General features: G+C 35.5%; 1 protein-coding gene across 2 annotated transcripts; it reads left to right on the top strand.

Moving 5' to 3' along the window:
* Positions 1-9,403: 9,403 nt before the first annotated feature.
* Positions 9,404-14,390, top strand: LOC110895759 (uncharacterized methyltransferase At2g41040, chloroplastic). 2 transcript variants are annotated; one of them, XM_035981044.1, is made up of 9 exons: positions 9,485-9,757; positions 10,042-10,070; positions 11,332-11,426; positions 11,499-11,639; positions 11,722-11,803; positions 12,064-12,257; positions 12,335-12,446; positions 13,275-13,379; positions 14,071-14,390. In XM_035981044.1, the coding sequence occupies exons 2-9, from the start codon at positions 10,047-10,049 to the stop codon at positions 14,197-14,199; spliced, it is 882 nt and encodes a 293-aa protein (XP_035836937.1). In that variant the 5' UTR covers positions 9,485-9,757; positions 10,042-10,046; the 3' UTR covers positions 14,200-14,390. The 2 variants fall into 2 exon arrangements, with proteins under 2 accessions (XP_021998807.1, XP_035836937.1); XM_022143115.2 differs by lacking the exon at positions 10,042-10,070 and having other exon boundaries at positions 9,404-9,757.
* The last annotated feature ends 820 nt before the right edge of the window (positions 14,391-15,210 follow it).

Here is a 15,210-nt window from a genome sequence, read left to right as displayed (position 1 = left end):
TTCGATTGTTATGGTTTGATACCTATATCCGTTTGATATGTGATACGTATCTGAGTCAGTATTGTATTTGTCTACTTGTTTGTTAGTTTGTTGTAGCATGCCATACCTCAGACTTGTATCATGGTCGCATGTTCCTGTTAGTATTATTTTCAGTTGCCTGTAAATTATTTATAAGGCCTTAGTATTTGTATTCTGTCACCCAAGCATGTCTGGCTTGCCGTTTGGGCGTCAACGGCATGGCACTTATCGTGACAGTGCGTAATCAAAGTTCACGGCGTCTCTAGCTTGTGCTTGTGTAGCATCTTGGCCACTAGAGGCGTATAGATCGATCTTAGCTCTGAGTTTGAGTTTGTTTGTCTGGAGATGGAATAAGGGGTGAACGCCACACTCACCATCTCATAGGTGCATGGACTAGCTAGCTGTGTACCAGTCTGTTTCTGTTTTGGCTTTGGGTGCTTCTGTGTTACACGATTTATTTTGTTGATATATAGTTGTCGTGTAAGTCAGTATATGTTTCTGTATGTGAATATGTTAAGTATCTGTTCTGATATGTCTGATATGTTTGTACGCATCCGGTTTTGTTTCCGATCGTGTATTGGGTTAATTATGATTCCGATTGTGTTCAGTATCCGATTCCGTTCTGTATTAGCTATGTCTGTTTTGACTTAGTATCTGTACCGGTTTGTATCCGATTTGTCTCGACAGTATCAGTCTCAGTTTGGATTTAGATTTCGTGTTATACATTTAATTTGTGTCCGACAAAATCTGTATTCGGTATTTGATTTGGTGCTTGCCGATATTTGTCGTTGAATCTATCTTTGTTCCGTGTCCATTTTTCTTATCGGTTTAAGAAATTTCGCAAGGATTAAATCATTCTACTTTTAAACACAAGTTATCTAGATTATTTTGGTTATTAAATACAAATCTCCAAAGCTATACAAATAGTTATTTTAATTAAATAATAACTTATGAAATTTGATTAATGAATAAAGATGGATTTGAATCTAAACATTTATTTAAAGATAATAGTTCGACAATCCTTTTTTTTTAAAGATTATATGATTTTTAGTGGTATCTAAAATGTTTAGGCTTACGTATTTGGTTTTGATTCTGTATCGTCTTTCCATGTCAGTTTACAAAACTTTTATAAGTATTTCATTTGAAATCCAGTTTATGACATTTATTATATTTCTAAGTTATAACTTTTTCAAAGTTAGAAAATTAGTTCTTTTTGTCTAATGTTGATTTGCTATGAAATGTGATAAACTATTTTATTTTGATAACATTCAAACGCTTAATAAAAGAAAATACTTTTGTCAAGTATCTTGTTTTAAAAATAATAGCATTATTAAACGTTGTTTAAAATATTTGATTGTTATTATTTCTTGGATTTTGTTTAAACGTTTCATTTACAAACTACGAATAACAGGTTAGAAACTTTTCTGGTTATACAGATACTATATTATTTAAACAAGGTTTTCAATAAGTTCGTTTATATAAGATAAAAGATTTAGTCATCGTGGTCAGCTACGTACCAGTCTTTACAACGGTTTTGTGTTGGGTTCGATATCAGTTATGTGTATGGCTGACTTTTGTTCCGTATCAGTTTTCGTTAAAGTTTTTGATTGGTTAGTGTATCAGTCCTTCGTCTGCATCTGTTTTCTGTACTCGTGTTCGTCTGCATCTGTTTTCTATACTCGTGTCAGTGATTGTTTCAGTTCAGTCGTAGTTCTTTTATGTTTTTCTTTCCGCTGATATGACTTTACTAGTACTGTTGATTTCTCCGTTACTGGGCAATTTTTGGCTCAGCCGTATTTTTCTTTTTGTGTTTTTTCCTATTTGTTTTACAGGTAATATGGGATGATCTGGGATTCAGTGAAGAGCGTTAGGAAGTTGCTAGTCAAGATTCTTTATTTCAGTAATGTAATAAATGTAATTAGCATCTTTTATTTAATGCTATGGATTGGTTTTTGGTTTTGATATCTGTAAGAGTGACACGTCAGCCCTAGCGGGGTTGGGGTGTTACAATTATGGTATCAGAGCAAAGGCTCTTTCCTGTAGAAAACTTTAACCTTAAAATAAAACATGTGAGGTAATGGGTAGACGTTGGGTTAGGATTAACTTCCGATCAATGTTCGTAATCATCAGGTTATGATCTTTGATATCCGTTAATGGCTTTTGTCATTGATTAGTTTTTCTATATACTGCATCACAACTATATCAGATAAATTATTCTATTATCATTGTGGAGTTCATGAATGACTAGAAACTTGATGAATCACACAATCAGTATGGTTGTTAGAGTAGCAGTCGTCGAATGAATTCGAGTACGTGCCACGTGGGCGTTGCAACCCTATGTTCACCAAGAGGCGTTTTGCATCAGTAGTATTTTTTAGCGGAATTGGCACATTTACTTTAGCTATGATCTCACTATTTCTTAGAGTTATTAAAATTTGACTTTGATTCCTTTATCGTCATTCCGTCAGCCTTACAATTTGGATAAGTCATCGAGATGCATGAAGAGAGGACAATTAGGGCATGGATGTAAGGTGATTGACAATTACGGTCATGAACGTAATTGTGAATTACAGGTACATACGTGCGCTTTTGGGTGCTCATTATGTGGATTGTTGCACATCCAAATCTGTTTACGTTCTGGTACCCCGAACTCCGAGATCTTTGATTTGGTTTTGATAATATTTATATTAAATATGATTTAGTCTTCGTTTACCTCGTCGTGTCGGTAACTTCGTATTATTTAATTAGTGTAGGATACACGTTTTTGAAATTTGAAGTCAGATCCATATTTGTTAGATGTTTAAATTTCATAGACAAAAGGCACTTACTCATTTTCGAGTAATTATAGCATATATATAAGTTGGTGTTACCTCGTTATTATAGTATATAAAAAAAATACTAGCTTTCGATGCACCCCACTAAGATATGAACTTTTATTAGCGACATTTGAATTTGAATGAATTAGAACTTAAGACGAAAAATGTTAAATAATGCGACTTTTTGAATAATCTAAATTTTATTTCGATCGATGAATATTGAATTAATAAGATGTTTTACAGTAACATGTATTTTTGATATAACATTAATTTCGAGGACTAATTTTTTTTTTTGAGGTATAGTATTGTGATATCTTGAAAATTTTAATCTTGAGTAGTAAAAATAATGATAGATATCAATACTATATTAATCGAAAGTAAACGGTTAATTGTAAATAATCTATTAGTGACTTAACTAATTTCATTAATAATTAATTAAATAAATTTATCTTATTACAAGGTGTTAAGGTATTATATGTTATCCAAACCTATTTGTATCTTAAGATATCGTATTTACTATCTAAACCAACTATGTTCAAGGCTAAATTTTTGATAAAGTACAATTTCTCGGTCATCTAAATTTTAAGTTAAGAAGTTTTAATTCTAAATCTAGAAACATATCACTATAATACTTTTGAACATGTTTTGCAAGCTATTCTCCTTAGCAATTTCGAGGACGAAATTTTTTTTAGAGGGGTAAAATTGTAATATACGAACACTCAGAAACCCTAAAGTAATAAATATAAAATTAATGTGTCGCATACTAAAGACAAATTTAAGACGTTGTATAATCGGCTAATTGATTAGCGACAAATAACTGAACGTTTTGTTTAATAAAAGTTATTTGACAATATTTTAAATTTCGTTTAAAATAAATAATTGCAATAGTAAAATATTGGAATCAGTTAAACTACTGATTAAATGGTTGAAGTGTTAACATAATTAGTATATACAATTTTGATAAATATAGTTTCTACTATAGTGGCCATTTTGAATCATTGATTTATGCATTAATTAGATAATTTATGTAAATTCACAAATGAAAAGCTAGTTTTACGATTTAAGTTTAGAAGTTAATCTTGTACATATTCACAAGCATAATACCCTTGTAAATTATAATTGTTTAGAAATAAGAGTTAACCTAATTCATGTAGATATATTTGTGAATTACGGTACATTTATATAAAAATTGAGTGTTTTTTTTATGAATAGATGCCTACTGTTGTACTCCTATTATCCACATTATTTTAAGGATATGAATTGATATAAACATTGGATTGAACCCAATAAATTCCCAAGTCAACTAAGACTGCAATGTTTAAAGGTACACCAAATCATCCATATATATATCTTAAAGCTAAAGGGTGTAGTTTGAAAACGTCTAATTATATCATATATTCTACTGGCGTGAATGCTTCTTTTCCGTTTCTTATTCTTGGCAACGTTTCCAATCCGAAAACAATTGCCACTCTTAATAGTTGTAACTGTTTGGGTTTAAATCAATTGATCCTATTCAATCATAATCATATGAGAAATTCCAAAATTTATCAAATCCTTCTCATCCGGCTCTGCCTACCGGTCACGAGTCTGACCACCGCCGCCTCCACAATCCATCGCAGCCGTCATCAATCCGAGCTAGCCAGTTACCGTTACCACCACTTGAGTTCAGCCTCCGGCCACCGGAATAGCGACCCGGTACCACTTGTTGCTGCGCCACCATTCACTGCCGTTGTCATGTTTTTTTTTAACCACTGTGATGCCCTCGCCGTGACAACCGTCCTGTAGTTGTTCATGCTTCACAAGCACCACACCCTGCCGCGCGTGGCCGCACCTCTGTCTGCCGCCATCGTTTCAGTCTCTAGGGATCTCCGATCCACAAACAGGTACCGCGACACCCAATCTTTATCTCTTTCAAACCCGACCTCATGTTTAGTTAACCAGTTCCAGTTCCGGTGACATTCACAGCCGCCACGACGCCCTCTGGTTCAAACAACCGCCACCCTGCTACGAGAATTTCGGAGTGACAACGGGATGATTTATGTCTATTTTTGTTCAACTCTGATCCAGCGATGAAGGTGTGTGAATCAAACCATGTTCCGATTTAAATTTTGATATCTGAACTCTCGTTTTCTGTCTGGGATTTCTGGCGACTGTTTTGGTGATTGGGTTTTGCTAATTTGAACAAGAGTCGTGGTTCGTCAAAATTAAAAGATACCTTATAAACTTTGGCTAAATAGTGTAATTAAAACCCACTATTTTCCTGCTACTAATTTCTAAACGAAAAGATGAGTCAGTCTCACGCTTTTAGTCGTTTATATTCTTATTTTAATAAGGTTGCATACGTTATATAACACTTGTTTAAAGTAGATAGTTCACTTCAACGTGACTATGGAAATAATAAACTGGTGTAGTATGTGCATGGTGATTTTACCTTTATTTATCACTGTTTAGGACTAGTAACTAAAAGAGTTAACTTTTTATATGATAAACGACTTAATATAATTATGAACTTTTTTTTTTTTTTTTATCATTTTGGTAAGTAGTCAGATACGTAAAGGTATTCGTCACCGGACAATCGATAAAACGATATAGCAGAATTAATGTTAGTGATTTTAATAATGAAATATAGGTTCGCTCACGTATTGAGGACTGTTTGGTTATTGATTTGCTTGGCTTACCTTTTTGCTTCTTGGCTAAGGTACGGATTCCGTTTCTTTTATATCATAGTATAATTTTATTTTTCGTCACTCGTTGGTACGAATTCTGTTTTCTTTTCATCGTAGTATAATTTCCAATTCCTTATACGAGTACGATTTCTTAGATCTTGATATCGTAGCGTAATTTTATTTTCAGTACTCTTAGTACGGACCTTTGTCTTTGTTTTAAAGTTCGATTGTTATGGTTTGATACCTATATCCGTTTGATATGTGATACGTATCTGAGTCAGTATTGTATTTGTCTACTTGTTTGTTAGTTTGTTGTAGCATGCCATACCTCAGACTTGTATCATGGTCGCATGTTCCTGTTAGTATTATTTTCAGTTGCCTGTAAATTATTTATAAGGCCTTAGTATTTGTATTCTGTCACCCAAGCATGTCTGGCTTGCCGTTTGGGCGTCAACGGCATGGCACTTATCGTGACAGTGCGTAATCAAAGTTCACGGCGTCTCTAGCTTGTGCTTGTGTAGCATCTTGGCCACTAGAGGCGTATAGATCGATCTTAGCTCTGAGTTTGAGTTTGTTTGTCTGGAGATGGAATAAGGGGTGAACGCCACACTCACCATCTCATAGGTGCATGGACTAGCTAGCTGTGTACCAGTCTGTTTCTGTTTTGGCTTTGGGTGCTTCTGTGTTACACGATTTATTTTGTTGATATATAGTTGTCGTGTAAGTCAGTATATGTTTCTGTATGTGAATATGTTAAGTATCTGTTCTGATATGTCTGATATGTTTGTACGCATCCGGTTTTGTTTCCGATCGTGTATTGGGTTAATTATGATTCCGATTGTGTTCAGTATCCGATTCCGTTCTGTATTAGCTATGTCTGTTTTGACTTAGTATCTGTACCGGTTTGTATCCGATTTGTCTCGACAGTATCAGTCTCAGTTTGGATTTAGATTTCGTGTTATACATTTAATTTGTGTCCGACAAAATCTGTATTCGGTATTTGATTTGGTGCTTGCCGATATTTGTCGTTGAATCTATCTTTGTTCCGTGTCCATTTTTCTTATCGGTTTAAGAAATTTCGCAAGGATTAAATCATTCTACTTTTAAACACAAGTTATCTAGATTATTTTGGTTATTAAATACAAATCTCCAAAGCTATACAAATAGTTATTTTAATTAAATAATAACTTATGAAATTTGATTAATGAATAAAGATGGATTTGAATCTAAACATTTATTTAAAGATAATAGTTCGACAATCCTTTTTTTTTAAAGATTATATGATTTTTAGTGGTATCTAAAATGTTTAGGCTTACGTATTTGGTTTTGATTCTGTATCGTCTTTCCATGTCAGTTTACAAAACTTTTATAAGTATTTCATTTGAAATCCAGTTTATGACATTTATTATATTTCTAAGTTATAACTTTTTCAAAGTTAGAAAATTAGTTCTTTTTGTCTAATGTTGATTTGCTATGAAATGTGATAAACTATTTTATTTTGATAACATTCAAACGCTTAATAAAAGAAAATACTTTTGTCAAGTATCTTGTTTTAAAAATAATAGCATTATTAAACGTTGTTTAAAATATTTGATTGTTATTATTTCTTGGATTTTGTTTAAACGTTTCATTTACAAACTACGAATAACAGGTTAGAAACTTTTCTGGTTATACAGATACTATATTATTTAAACAAGGTTTTCAATAAGTTCGTTTATATAAGATAAAAGATTTAGTCATCGTGGTCAGCTACGTACCAGTCTTTACAACGGTTTTGTGTTGGGTTCGATATCAGTTATGTGTATGGCTGACTTTTGTTCCGTATCAGTTTTCGTTAAAGTTTTTGATTGGTTAGTGTATCAGTCCTTCGTCTGCATCTGTTTTCTGTACTCGTGTTCGTCTGCATCTGTTTTCTATACTCGTGTCAGTGATTGTTTCAGTTCAGTCGTAGTTCTTTTATGTTTTTCTTTCCGCTGATATGACTTTACTAGTACTGTTGATTTCTCCGTTACTGGGCAATTTTTGGCTCAGCCGTATTTTTCTTTTTGTGTTTTTTCCTATTTGTTTTACAGGTAATATGGGATGATCTGGGATTCAGTGAAGAGCGTTAGGAAGTTGCTAGTCAAGATTCTTTATTTCAGTAATGTAATAAATGTAATTAGCATCTTTTATTTAATGCTATGGATTGGTTTTTGGTTTTGATATCTGTAAGAGTGACACGTCAGCCCTAGCGGGGTTGGGGTGTTACAATTACGTTAATGAGAAGCCCTCATTAGCCAGGATAAACATGGGAAGCCCCCACCAGTATTATGAACACAAGGTTTGGGAAGCCCCCACCTTTAGTACACACTAGTATGGGAAGCCCCCACTAGTTATACTTATGCACTATGTTATGAACTTACTTTCTGTGAACTCGCTCAACTAGTTTGTTGATTATTTGCTGCATGCCTTGCAGGACCTTAGGTACATTATGGAGCTTGCACAAGGAGGAGCAGGTCGTTGTGGGATACGGACCATGAACTTTATCTGAACTTATGACTATTTTGAGATTTCATACTATGCTTCCGCTATTTAAACGATGTTTGGTTTTGATACATCAATCATGTCAAGATGATTTACATTGATTACTTTTATTATTAAATGCTATGTTTGATATGATTGATGGCTTGATCCTGGTCATGTCACGCTCCCAAGCGGTGGTACTCCGCGTGTGGATTTTGGGGGTGTGACAAGGAAGCTGTTGGGCATGTAATAGTGATAGTGCTTCGGGACCGGACAGGTTCAATTTCGGCTTCATTAAACACTTCTAGGACTTGCTTAAGGATGACTTAATGAAGATAATGGAGTCCTTTTATAAAAGATGGTTTGATCAACCGTGGTTGTGGGTCATCCTTCTTAACTCTAATTCCAAAAGGTACCAATCCAATCTCTTTCAATGACTATAGACCAATAAGTCTCACTGGTTGCATCTCGAAGCTTATCTCAAAAATTCTGGCTTTACGTCTTAAACTGGTGGTGAGGTCGGTAGTAACCGAATTTCAAACCGGGTTCTTAGCAAACCGTAATATCTTGGATGGTCCGTTGATTCTAAATGAAATGATTTTGTGGGTAAAAAGTCGAGAAGTAAAGCTTTTGTGTTAAAGATAGTCATTGAGAAAGAGTTTGATTCAATAAATTGGGATTTTAATGACAAAGTGCTACATCAAATGGGGTTCCCGGGTTTATGGAGGAGATGGGTGAACGGAATTTTGATTTCTTCTCGAGCCTCGGTTTTGATTAATGGGTCTCCCTCCATGGAATTCCAATTCTATCGGGGAGTTCGACAAGGGGACCCGTTATCCCATTTTATCTTTATCATTGCAATGAGCTCTAACCGGATTTATCACAAAAGCGGCATCATTGTTCAAAATCAAAGGCATTACATTACCAAATAATGGGCCGTCGATAACCCATTTAATGTATGCTGATGTGGTTTTTATGGGTGAATAGGATGAGGGCTCTATACACAATGTTATTCGTTTGATGAGGTGTTTTCATCTTATCTTGGGGCTTAAATTAAGTCACACAAAATCGGATTTATTTGGGCTTGGTGTCAATGATAGTTCGATCAATCAGATGGCAAACAAGATAAATTGTAAAGTTGGAAATTCCCTTGCAAATACCTTGGGGTGCTTGTAGGGGCCAATATGAACCAAGTGAGGCATCAGAAGGGTGTTATCGATTGTCTAAAATGTCACTTATCGAAATGGAAGTCCAAAATTCTTTCGGCCGGTGGGAGATTAACGCTTCTAAAATCGGTGTGCGAGAGACACTCTAACACGAACCCAATTAAGACAACGTATGCTAGACCCCCGACATTCACGTATAATTCACACCTTAAAAAAATAATAATAATCACACATGATGATGTGGCAAGCAAACATCCTCAATCAACAAGATGGTTTCTCTCGTTCAAAATGAAGCCCCCATGTGGTCAGCTGGTTTGTTGATCACCACACAAACAAAAACATCAAAATTCATCATGAAACTCCCTCTATACATCAGCCTCTTCTTCTTCGTCTACATCCGGCACCAATTCAACAAAAAAAAACCAGAAATTCACCAACAATGGCAACCACCTCTGTAAATCATATGCTCCACCCTCTTCTTCATCATCCTAAACTTCCTTCTGTTTTGAAGTACCCGAAGCTTCGATCTTCCTTTCGATACCGGTATTCAAGAGTTCGACCTGCTTCTGCTCTTGTTGCGACCGAATCGGTAACTTTTCTCTTGTTGGCATATACACAAACAGTTGGTGTTCATTATTACTTACATAATAATATTTGTGGTGTTTTGGGGATATTTTGATTGGATTGCTATGTGTTTGTTCATGGGTTCTATTGGTAATTATGGTTTGTTAAGGGTATTCTGGAGAGTTGGATTTTTTATGAAAAGGAAAGAGAAGGAGAATGATGGGGTTTTTGATAATCTTGTGTATATATTTCATTTTTTAGTCTTGTCAATGATTATTAATCTCACGTTGGGGTTAGTATTGCTTGCAGTAGGGATGGCAATCGATGGAACCCGATTGGTAAACCCAAAACCCGACATATCTGGGAAAGTTTTTGGGTCGGTTTATCGGGTTTGGGACTAGGTGTTTGTTTGGTATGGGGTAATGAAATGGACGAAGGAATGGAATGGACGAGGTAATGGAATGGACGAGGGAATGCAATGGATCATTACCATTCCATGTCTTGTTTGGTTACCATGTGTGAATGGAATGAATTATTATTGTGTATTGTTCGGTAAGCAAGAAAAACGGAGTAATAAAATTAGCGGTGAGTTGTGGTGGTGGTCGGTGGTAGTGATCGTGGGTGGTTATAGGTGGCGGTGGTGGGTGTTGGCGGCGGTGATGGGTGGTGGTGGTGGCGGCGAGTGGCGGTGACAACGATTGGTGGTGGCGGCAAGGTGGCCATTGGTGGTGGCTGGCAGCAGAGGTGGCAGTTGGTGGCGGCGGCAGCGGTTGGTGGTGGCGTCGACGATGGTGGTGGTTTGGCGGCGGCGGCGGCGGCGAGTGGCGTTGGCGGTTAGTCGCAACTGTGGGTTATAACGGTGGCGAGTGGGTGGCGGCGGCGACGGTGGCTGTCGGGGTGAGGTGGTGGCGGGTGGCGGCGATGGCATCGGTGGTGGGTGGTGGTGGGTTGTGGCGAATGTGGTGGGTTGTGGAGTTGTTGATGAATGGTACAAGAGGGGATGGAATGGAAAAAAAACATGGGGGGTGGAAGGAATGATTTTGAGGGAATGGAATGCCTTTTGAATGGGTGATTCCATTCCATTGACCAACCAAACACCCTTTTCCTCATTCCCTCGTAATCATCCATTCCATTCCACCTCTCATTCCTGCATACCAAACACTACCTAGTTTTTATTTTTTTCGCGGGTTTGGGATTTGGTGATATACCCGCTTACCCGACCCAATTACCCGATAAAGTAAACCCGTTTACCCGATATAATTTCTTTTGTATTTTTAAATATGTAAATATATAATACATCCTTTTTTCTATACACATAGGTATTTTATCCCATATACACTATAGTTATTTAATATATTTCTTTAGTGATAATACTAAATGTAACTGATTAGTAGTTACCCGATGGGTTTTGGGTCGGGTAACGGGTAAACTTTTTAAAATTAATGGGTAACCCGAAACCCGCGGGTATACCCGACACCCGATGGGTATTTACCCGCTAGAAACCCGACGAGTTTTGGGACAAGCTTATCTAATCAGGTTTGGGGTTGGGATTACCTAAACTCGTCCCAAACCCGACCCATTTCCATGCCTAACTTGCAGGAGACAATCACTGAGCCCAAAGATTCAGCTGACTTGTTTGCATGTCCTGTTTGTTTTGAACCACTTATAAGAAAAGGCCCTCCTGGCTTCAATTTGTAAGTTCAATATTTTCTTATTGCTTCTTTAATTAACTGCAGATGCTTGAGTTTTGTTTTCTTACGTTGCAGGCCGGCAATCTATCGTTCAGGTTTCAAGTGTGTAAAGTGTAACAAATCATATTCAAGTAAAAACATGTATCTCGATCTTACACTAATTGCTGGTGCAAAAGAATACGTTGAAGCTCAACCTTCTCGGACTGAGTTATTTCGGTACATATCTCAATTGTGTGGACTTTATTCTACAACATCCTGTGAGTTATATCTGCTAACATTGGTCTTGTATTTTCATTAGGAGCCCGCTTGTTTCATTTTTGTATGAACGTGGATGGCGTCAAAATTTCAACCTTACTGGTTTTCCTGGTCCCGATGAGGAGGTTTTCTATTATTATTTATCTTATTGTTATATATAAAATAGACAATTTTGACCTATTTACCTTTGAATGGGATGATTCGGGTTATGTTTATAACTCAAACGGGTCAAGCGAACAAAATCGAAAAGTTTTCATAAACGGAAACGTGTCAAAGCATGTCTAAGTCTCCCGTATTTTATTTTTTTTAATGCATACAACCTTCTATATAATCTATAAAAAATTTCTGATGTTATTGAAATAATATTTATTTTGGTATCGTGCAGTTCAAGATGGCTCAAGAGTACTTCAAGCCGGCAGAAGGTGGAATTTTAGTAGATGTTAGTTGTGGAAGCGGTTTGTTTTCCCGCAAGTTTGCAAAATCTGGGACCTACTCAAAAGTCATAGCTCTTGATTTTTCTGAAAATATGCTCCGTCAAACTTATGATTTTATAAAAGCCGACGATACAATTTTAAGCTCGTATGTTGTATTCCCTCCCAGCTTTCTTTTGTATGACTTCCATCATTCCAGTTAACTTACATTATTCAAAATTACAGCAATCTTGCACTTGTAAGGGCAGACGTTTCCAGGCTTCCATTCCCATCGGGTTCAATCGATGCAGTTCATGCTGGTGCAGCTTTGCATTGTTGGCCATCTCCTTCTAATGCAGTATGTTATCTTTTGCCTTTTAGGCTCAACTTTATTAGTTTTCGAGTAAAATGCCATTTCCGTCCCTGAGGTTTGTTCAGTTTTGTGAATTTTGTCCAAATGTTTGTTTTTCCGCATCTGAATCCAAAAGGTTTGAAATCTTGTCATTTTCATCCGGCTCGTTAACTCCGTCCATTTTTCTCCGTTAAGTCAGGGGTGTTTCCGTCCTTTTTGTTAACTTAAAGGGCAATTCAGTCTTTTTTACATAAAGTGAAAAAGACCAAATTGCCTTTTAAGTTAAAAAAAGGAGAATGAAGACACTAATCTTGAATTAAAGAGATAAAGATAAAGACATGTTATAGATAATTACGGTGAATTATTTATTGAGTCCTTATAGGGATAATTGTTAGTTCAAATTAGATAAGTTTATCTAGTTGGTTTATTTAGAGTTTGAGTCTGGTTAAGACTAGAACAAGTTTAGTATAAATAGAGGGTTAAGGTTATTGTATTGGTGTGCTCTCATTGATAAATAATAAAAGAGTCGAACAGTTCGTTCAAGTATCGTGTTTACGTGTTTGATCAAGGGCCTGATTTCCAACAAGGGTTGATGTCTTTTGACACTAATGAATATGTGTGTCATGTTCGGATGCAATGATTCAACCTGCTAACATGACACGAATGACACCCCTGGGTTTACATCTATAAAGAGTACAACATAATCATCATACCATTTGTGATATCGTTCACATTTTCATCTTAGTTTTTTTCTAGAATCTACAACTAGTCCAACTTTCCTTGAAAGTTTTTGGGTTTCTTGAGTTGTGTATTTGAATGGTTTTTCATTTATAGATTGCAGAAATTAATCGTGTATTGCGAAGTGGTGGTGTGTTTGTTGGTACAACATTTCTGCGATTGACTTCATCAACTCCTGCTATACTAAGGCCATTTGATCGGGTAAATGACTAGTTCATTTTTAATATGCTTTATAAATAATTAGTGTGTCGAATATGATTAAGAAAATCATATTATGTAAATAGTAGTATGATTTTTTAAATAAATTGTTTAGGAGGTTTTATGCATCATGTCTGACCCATTCAACCCCTTTTGGCATGTTTTAATTCAGTTTATGGAAAAGTAATAAAAAGAATTTGGTAATAGGGTGAGGTTCCTGTAAAAATGACTTTTTTCGTGAGAAGTGTGAGAAGGCATAGAGAATTAGGCATGATGTTCTGGGTTGTTTTGGCAAGAAAAACACCAAACATAACAATTTAAAACACAAGGCAACGTATTATGGGCGTGAAATTTAAAACACAACTAAAACACACTGCTTAACACTTAAAACACACTGTTTAACGTTCTTGGCATGGTGTTTTAAGTTTTAAACCTAGAATTCATTGCATTGTGCCTTAAATTGTTATGTTTGGTGTTTTTCTTGCCAAAACAACCCAAAACATTATACCCAAGTCCAAAACATGATGCCTACATACATGTCAATTCTTATGTCTTCTCACGAAAAATGTCCTTTTTACATGATCCTAAATAATACATTTTATTGGTTTTTAATTTTGTAAACTTAGACACAAATTTTGTTTCATGTAGACATTTTCATAGATTTTTATTTGGGATTGGTATTGTTATGTGGCAGGGGACTGCTGGGACTTATAACAACCTAACAGAAGAAGAGATTGAAGACTTGGTCAAATCATGTGGTTTCACAAATTACACATCCAAAGTTCAGCAAGCTTTCATCATGTTTTCTGCACAAAAGCCTTGAATAATACTGATTCATTGCAATTAATACTGATTCTACAAAGAAAAACTGAGAAGGTGAATATGTATTTCTAATTTTTGACAATTTTTTTAAAACTGCATTTGTTAAATTCTTTTTTTTTTTAATGAGAAACACGTATCTTGCAAAACAATCTGTAAGGAGTTTCCGCAATGATTTATGGTGGCTTGAGTGGATGTTATCGTGTCTCTAGTCATCCTCTCTCATATCTATATAGATCACCATTTAAAAACTACATTTGTTAAATTCTTAAAGAGGTTTTCATATTATAAAAGGGTATAAAAGGTGGTTTGTGAGTGGAGAAGAGAGAAAATGTTATTTTTCATTTGTATATATGAGGGGACACTATTCATTCTCTATAATTTTTTAATATATTTTGAAAGTGGTTGTGGGTGAAAGTGAGAGAAAAGAAAATAATAAAGGTATAAAAAATATTAGAGTTAAATGTCATTTTAGTTCCTGTGGTTTAGGTTATTTTGCCAGTTTAGTCCAAATGTTTCATTTTTTGCCAGTGAGTCTAAAAAGATTTCACTGTTGCCATTTTAGTCCACTGGGTTAACTCCATCCATTATTTCTGTTAATGAGAAGGGCAATTCGGTCATTTTATATGGCAGAATTGCGCTTCTAGTTAATTGAATTACATATAAAATGACCGAAGTGCCCTTCTCGTTAACAAAAAAATGGATGAAGTTAACTTAGTGAATTAAAATAGCAACGATAAAACCTTTTTGGACCCACATGTGAAAAATGAAACATTTGTACTAAACTGACAAAATGACCCAATCCACAGGGACTAAAATGGCATTTAACTCAAAATCTAATTAGTTAATGCGGTAAAATATCGGATATCGGTCAAGGACCGATATTTGAGATATCGGTTATCGCGGTAGGATATCAGTGGGATATTGGTAATTTTAATATCATGCTAAATTTATATATATATAGCAATTTAACACTAACAATTCAGTATACTCTCCTACCATTAACAAATTGACC

This window comes from Helianthus annuus, chromosome 12 (genome assembly GCF_002127325.2).
Source record: "Helianthus annuus cultivar XRQ/B chromosome 12, HanXRQr2.0-SUNRISE, whole genome shotgun sequence".
NCBI classification, from domain to species: domain Eukaryota; kingdom Viridiplantae; phylum Streptophyta; class Magnoliopsida; order Asterales; family Asteraceae; genus Helianthus; species Helianthus annuus.
Note: the sequence above shows the minus strand (reverse complement) of the source record. Positions and strands in the feature narration are given on the sequence as shown.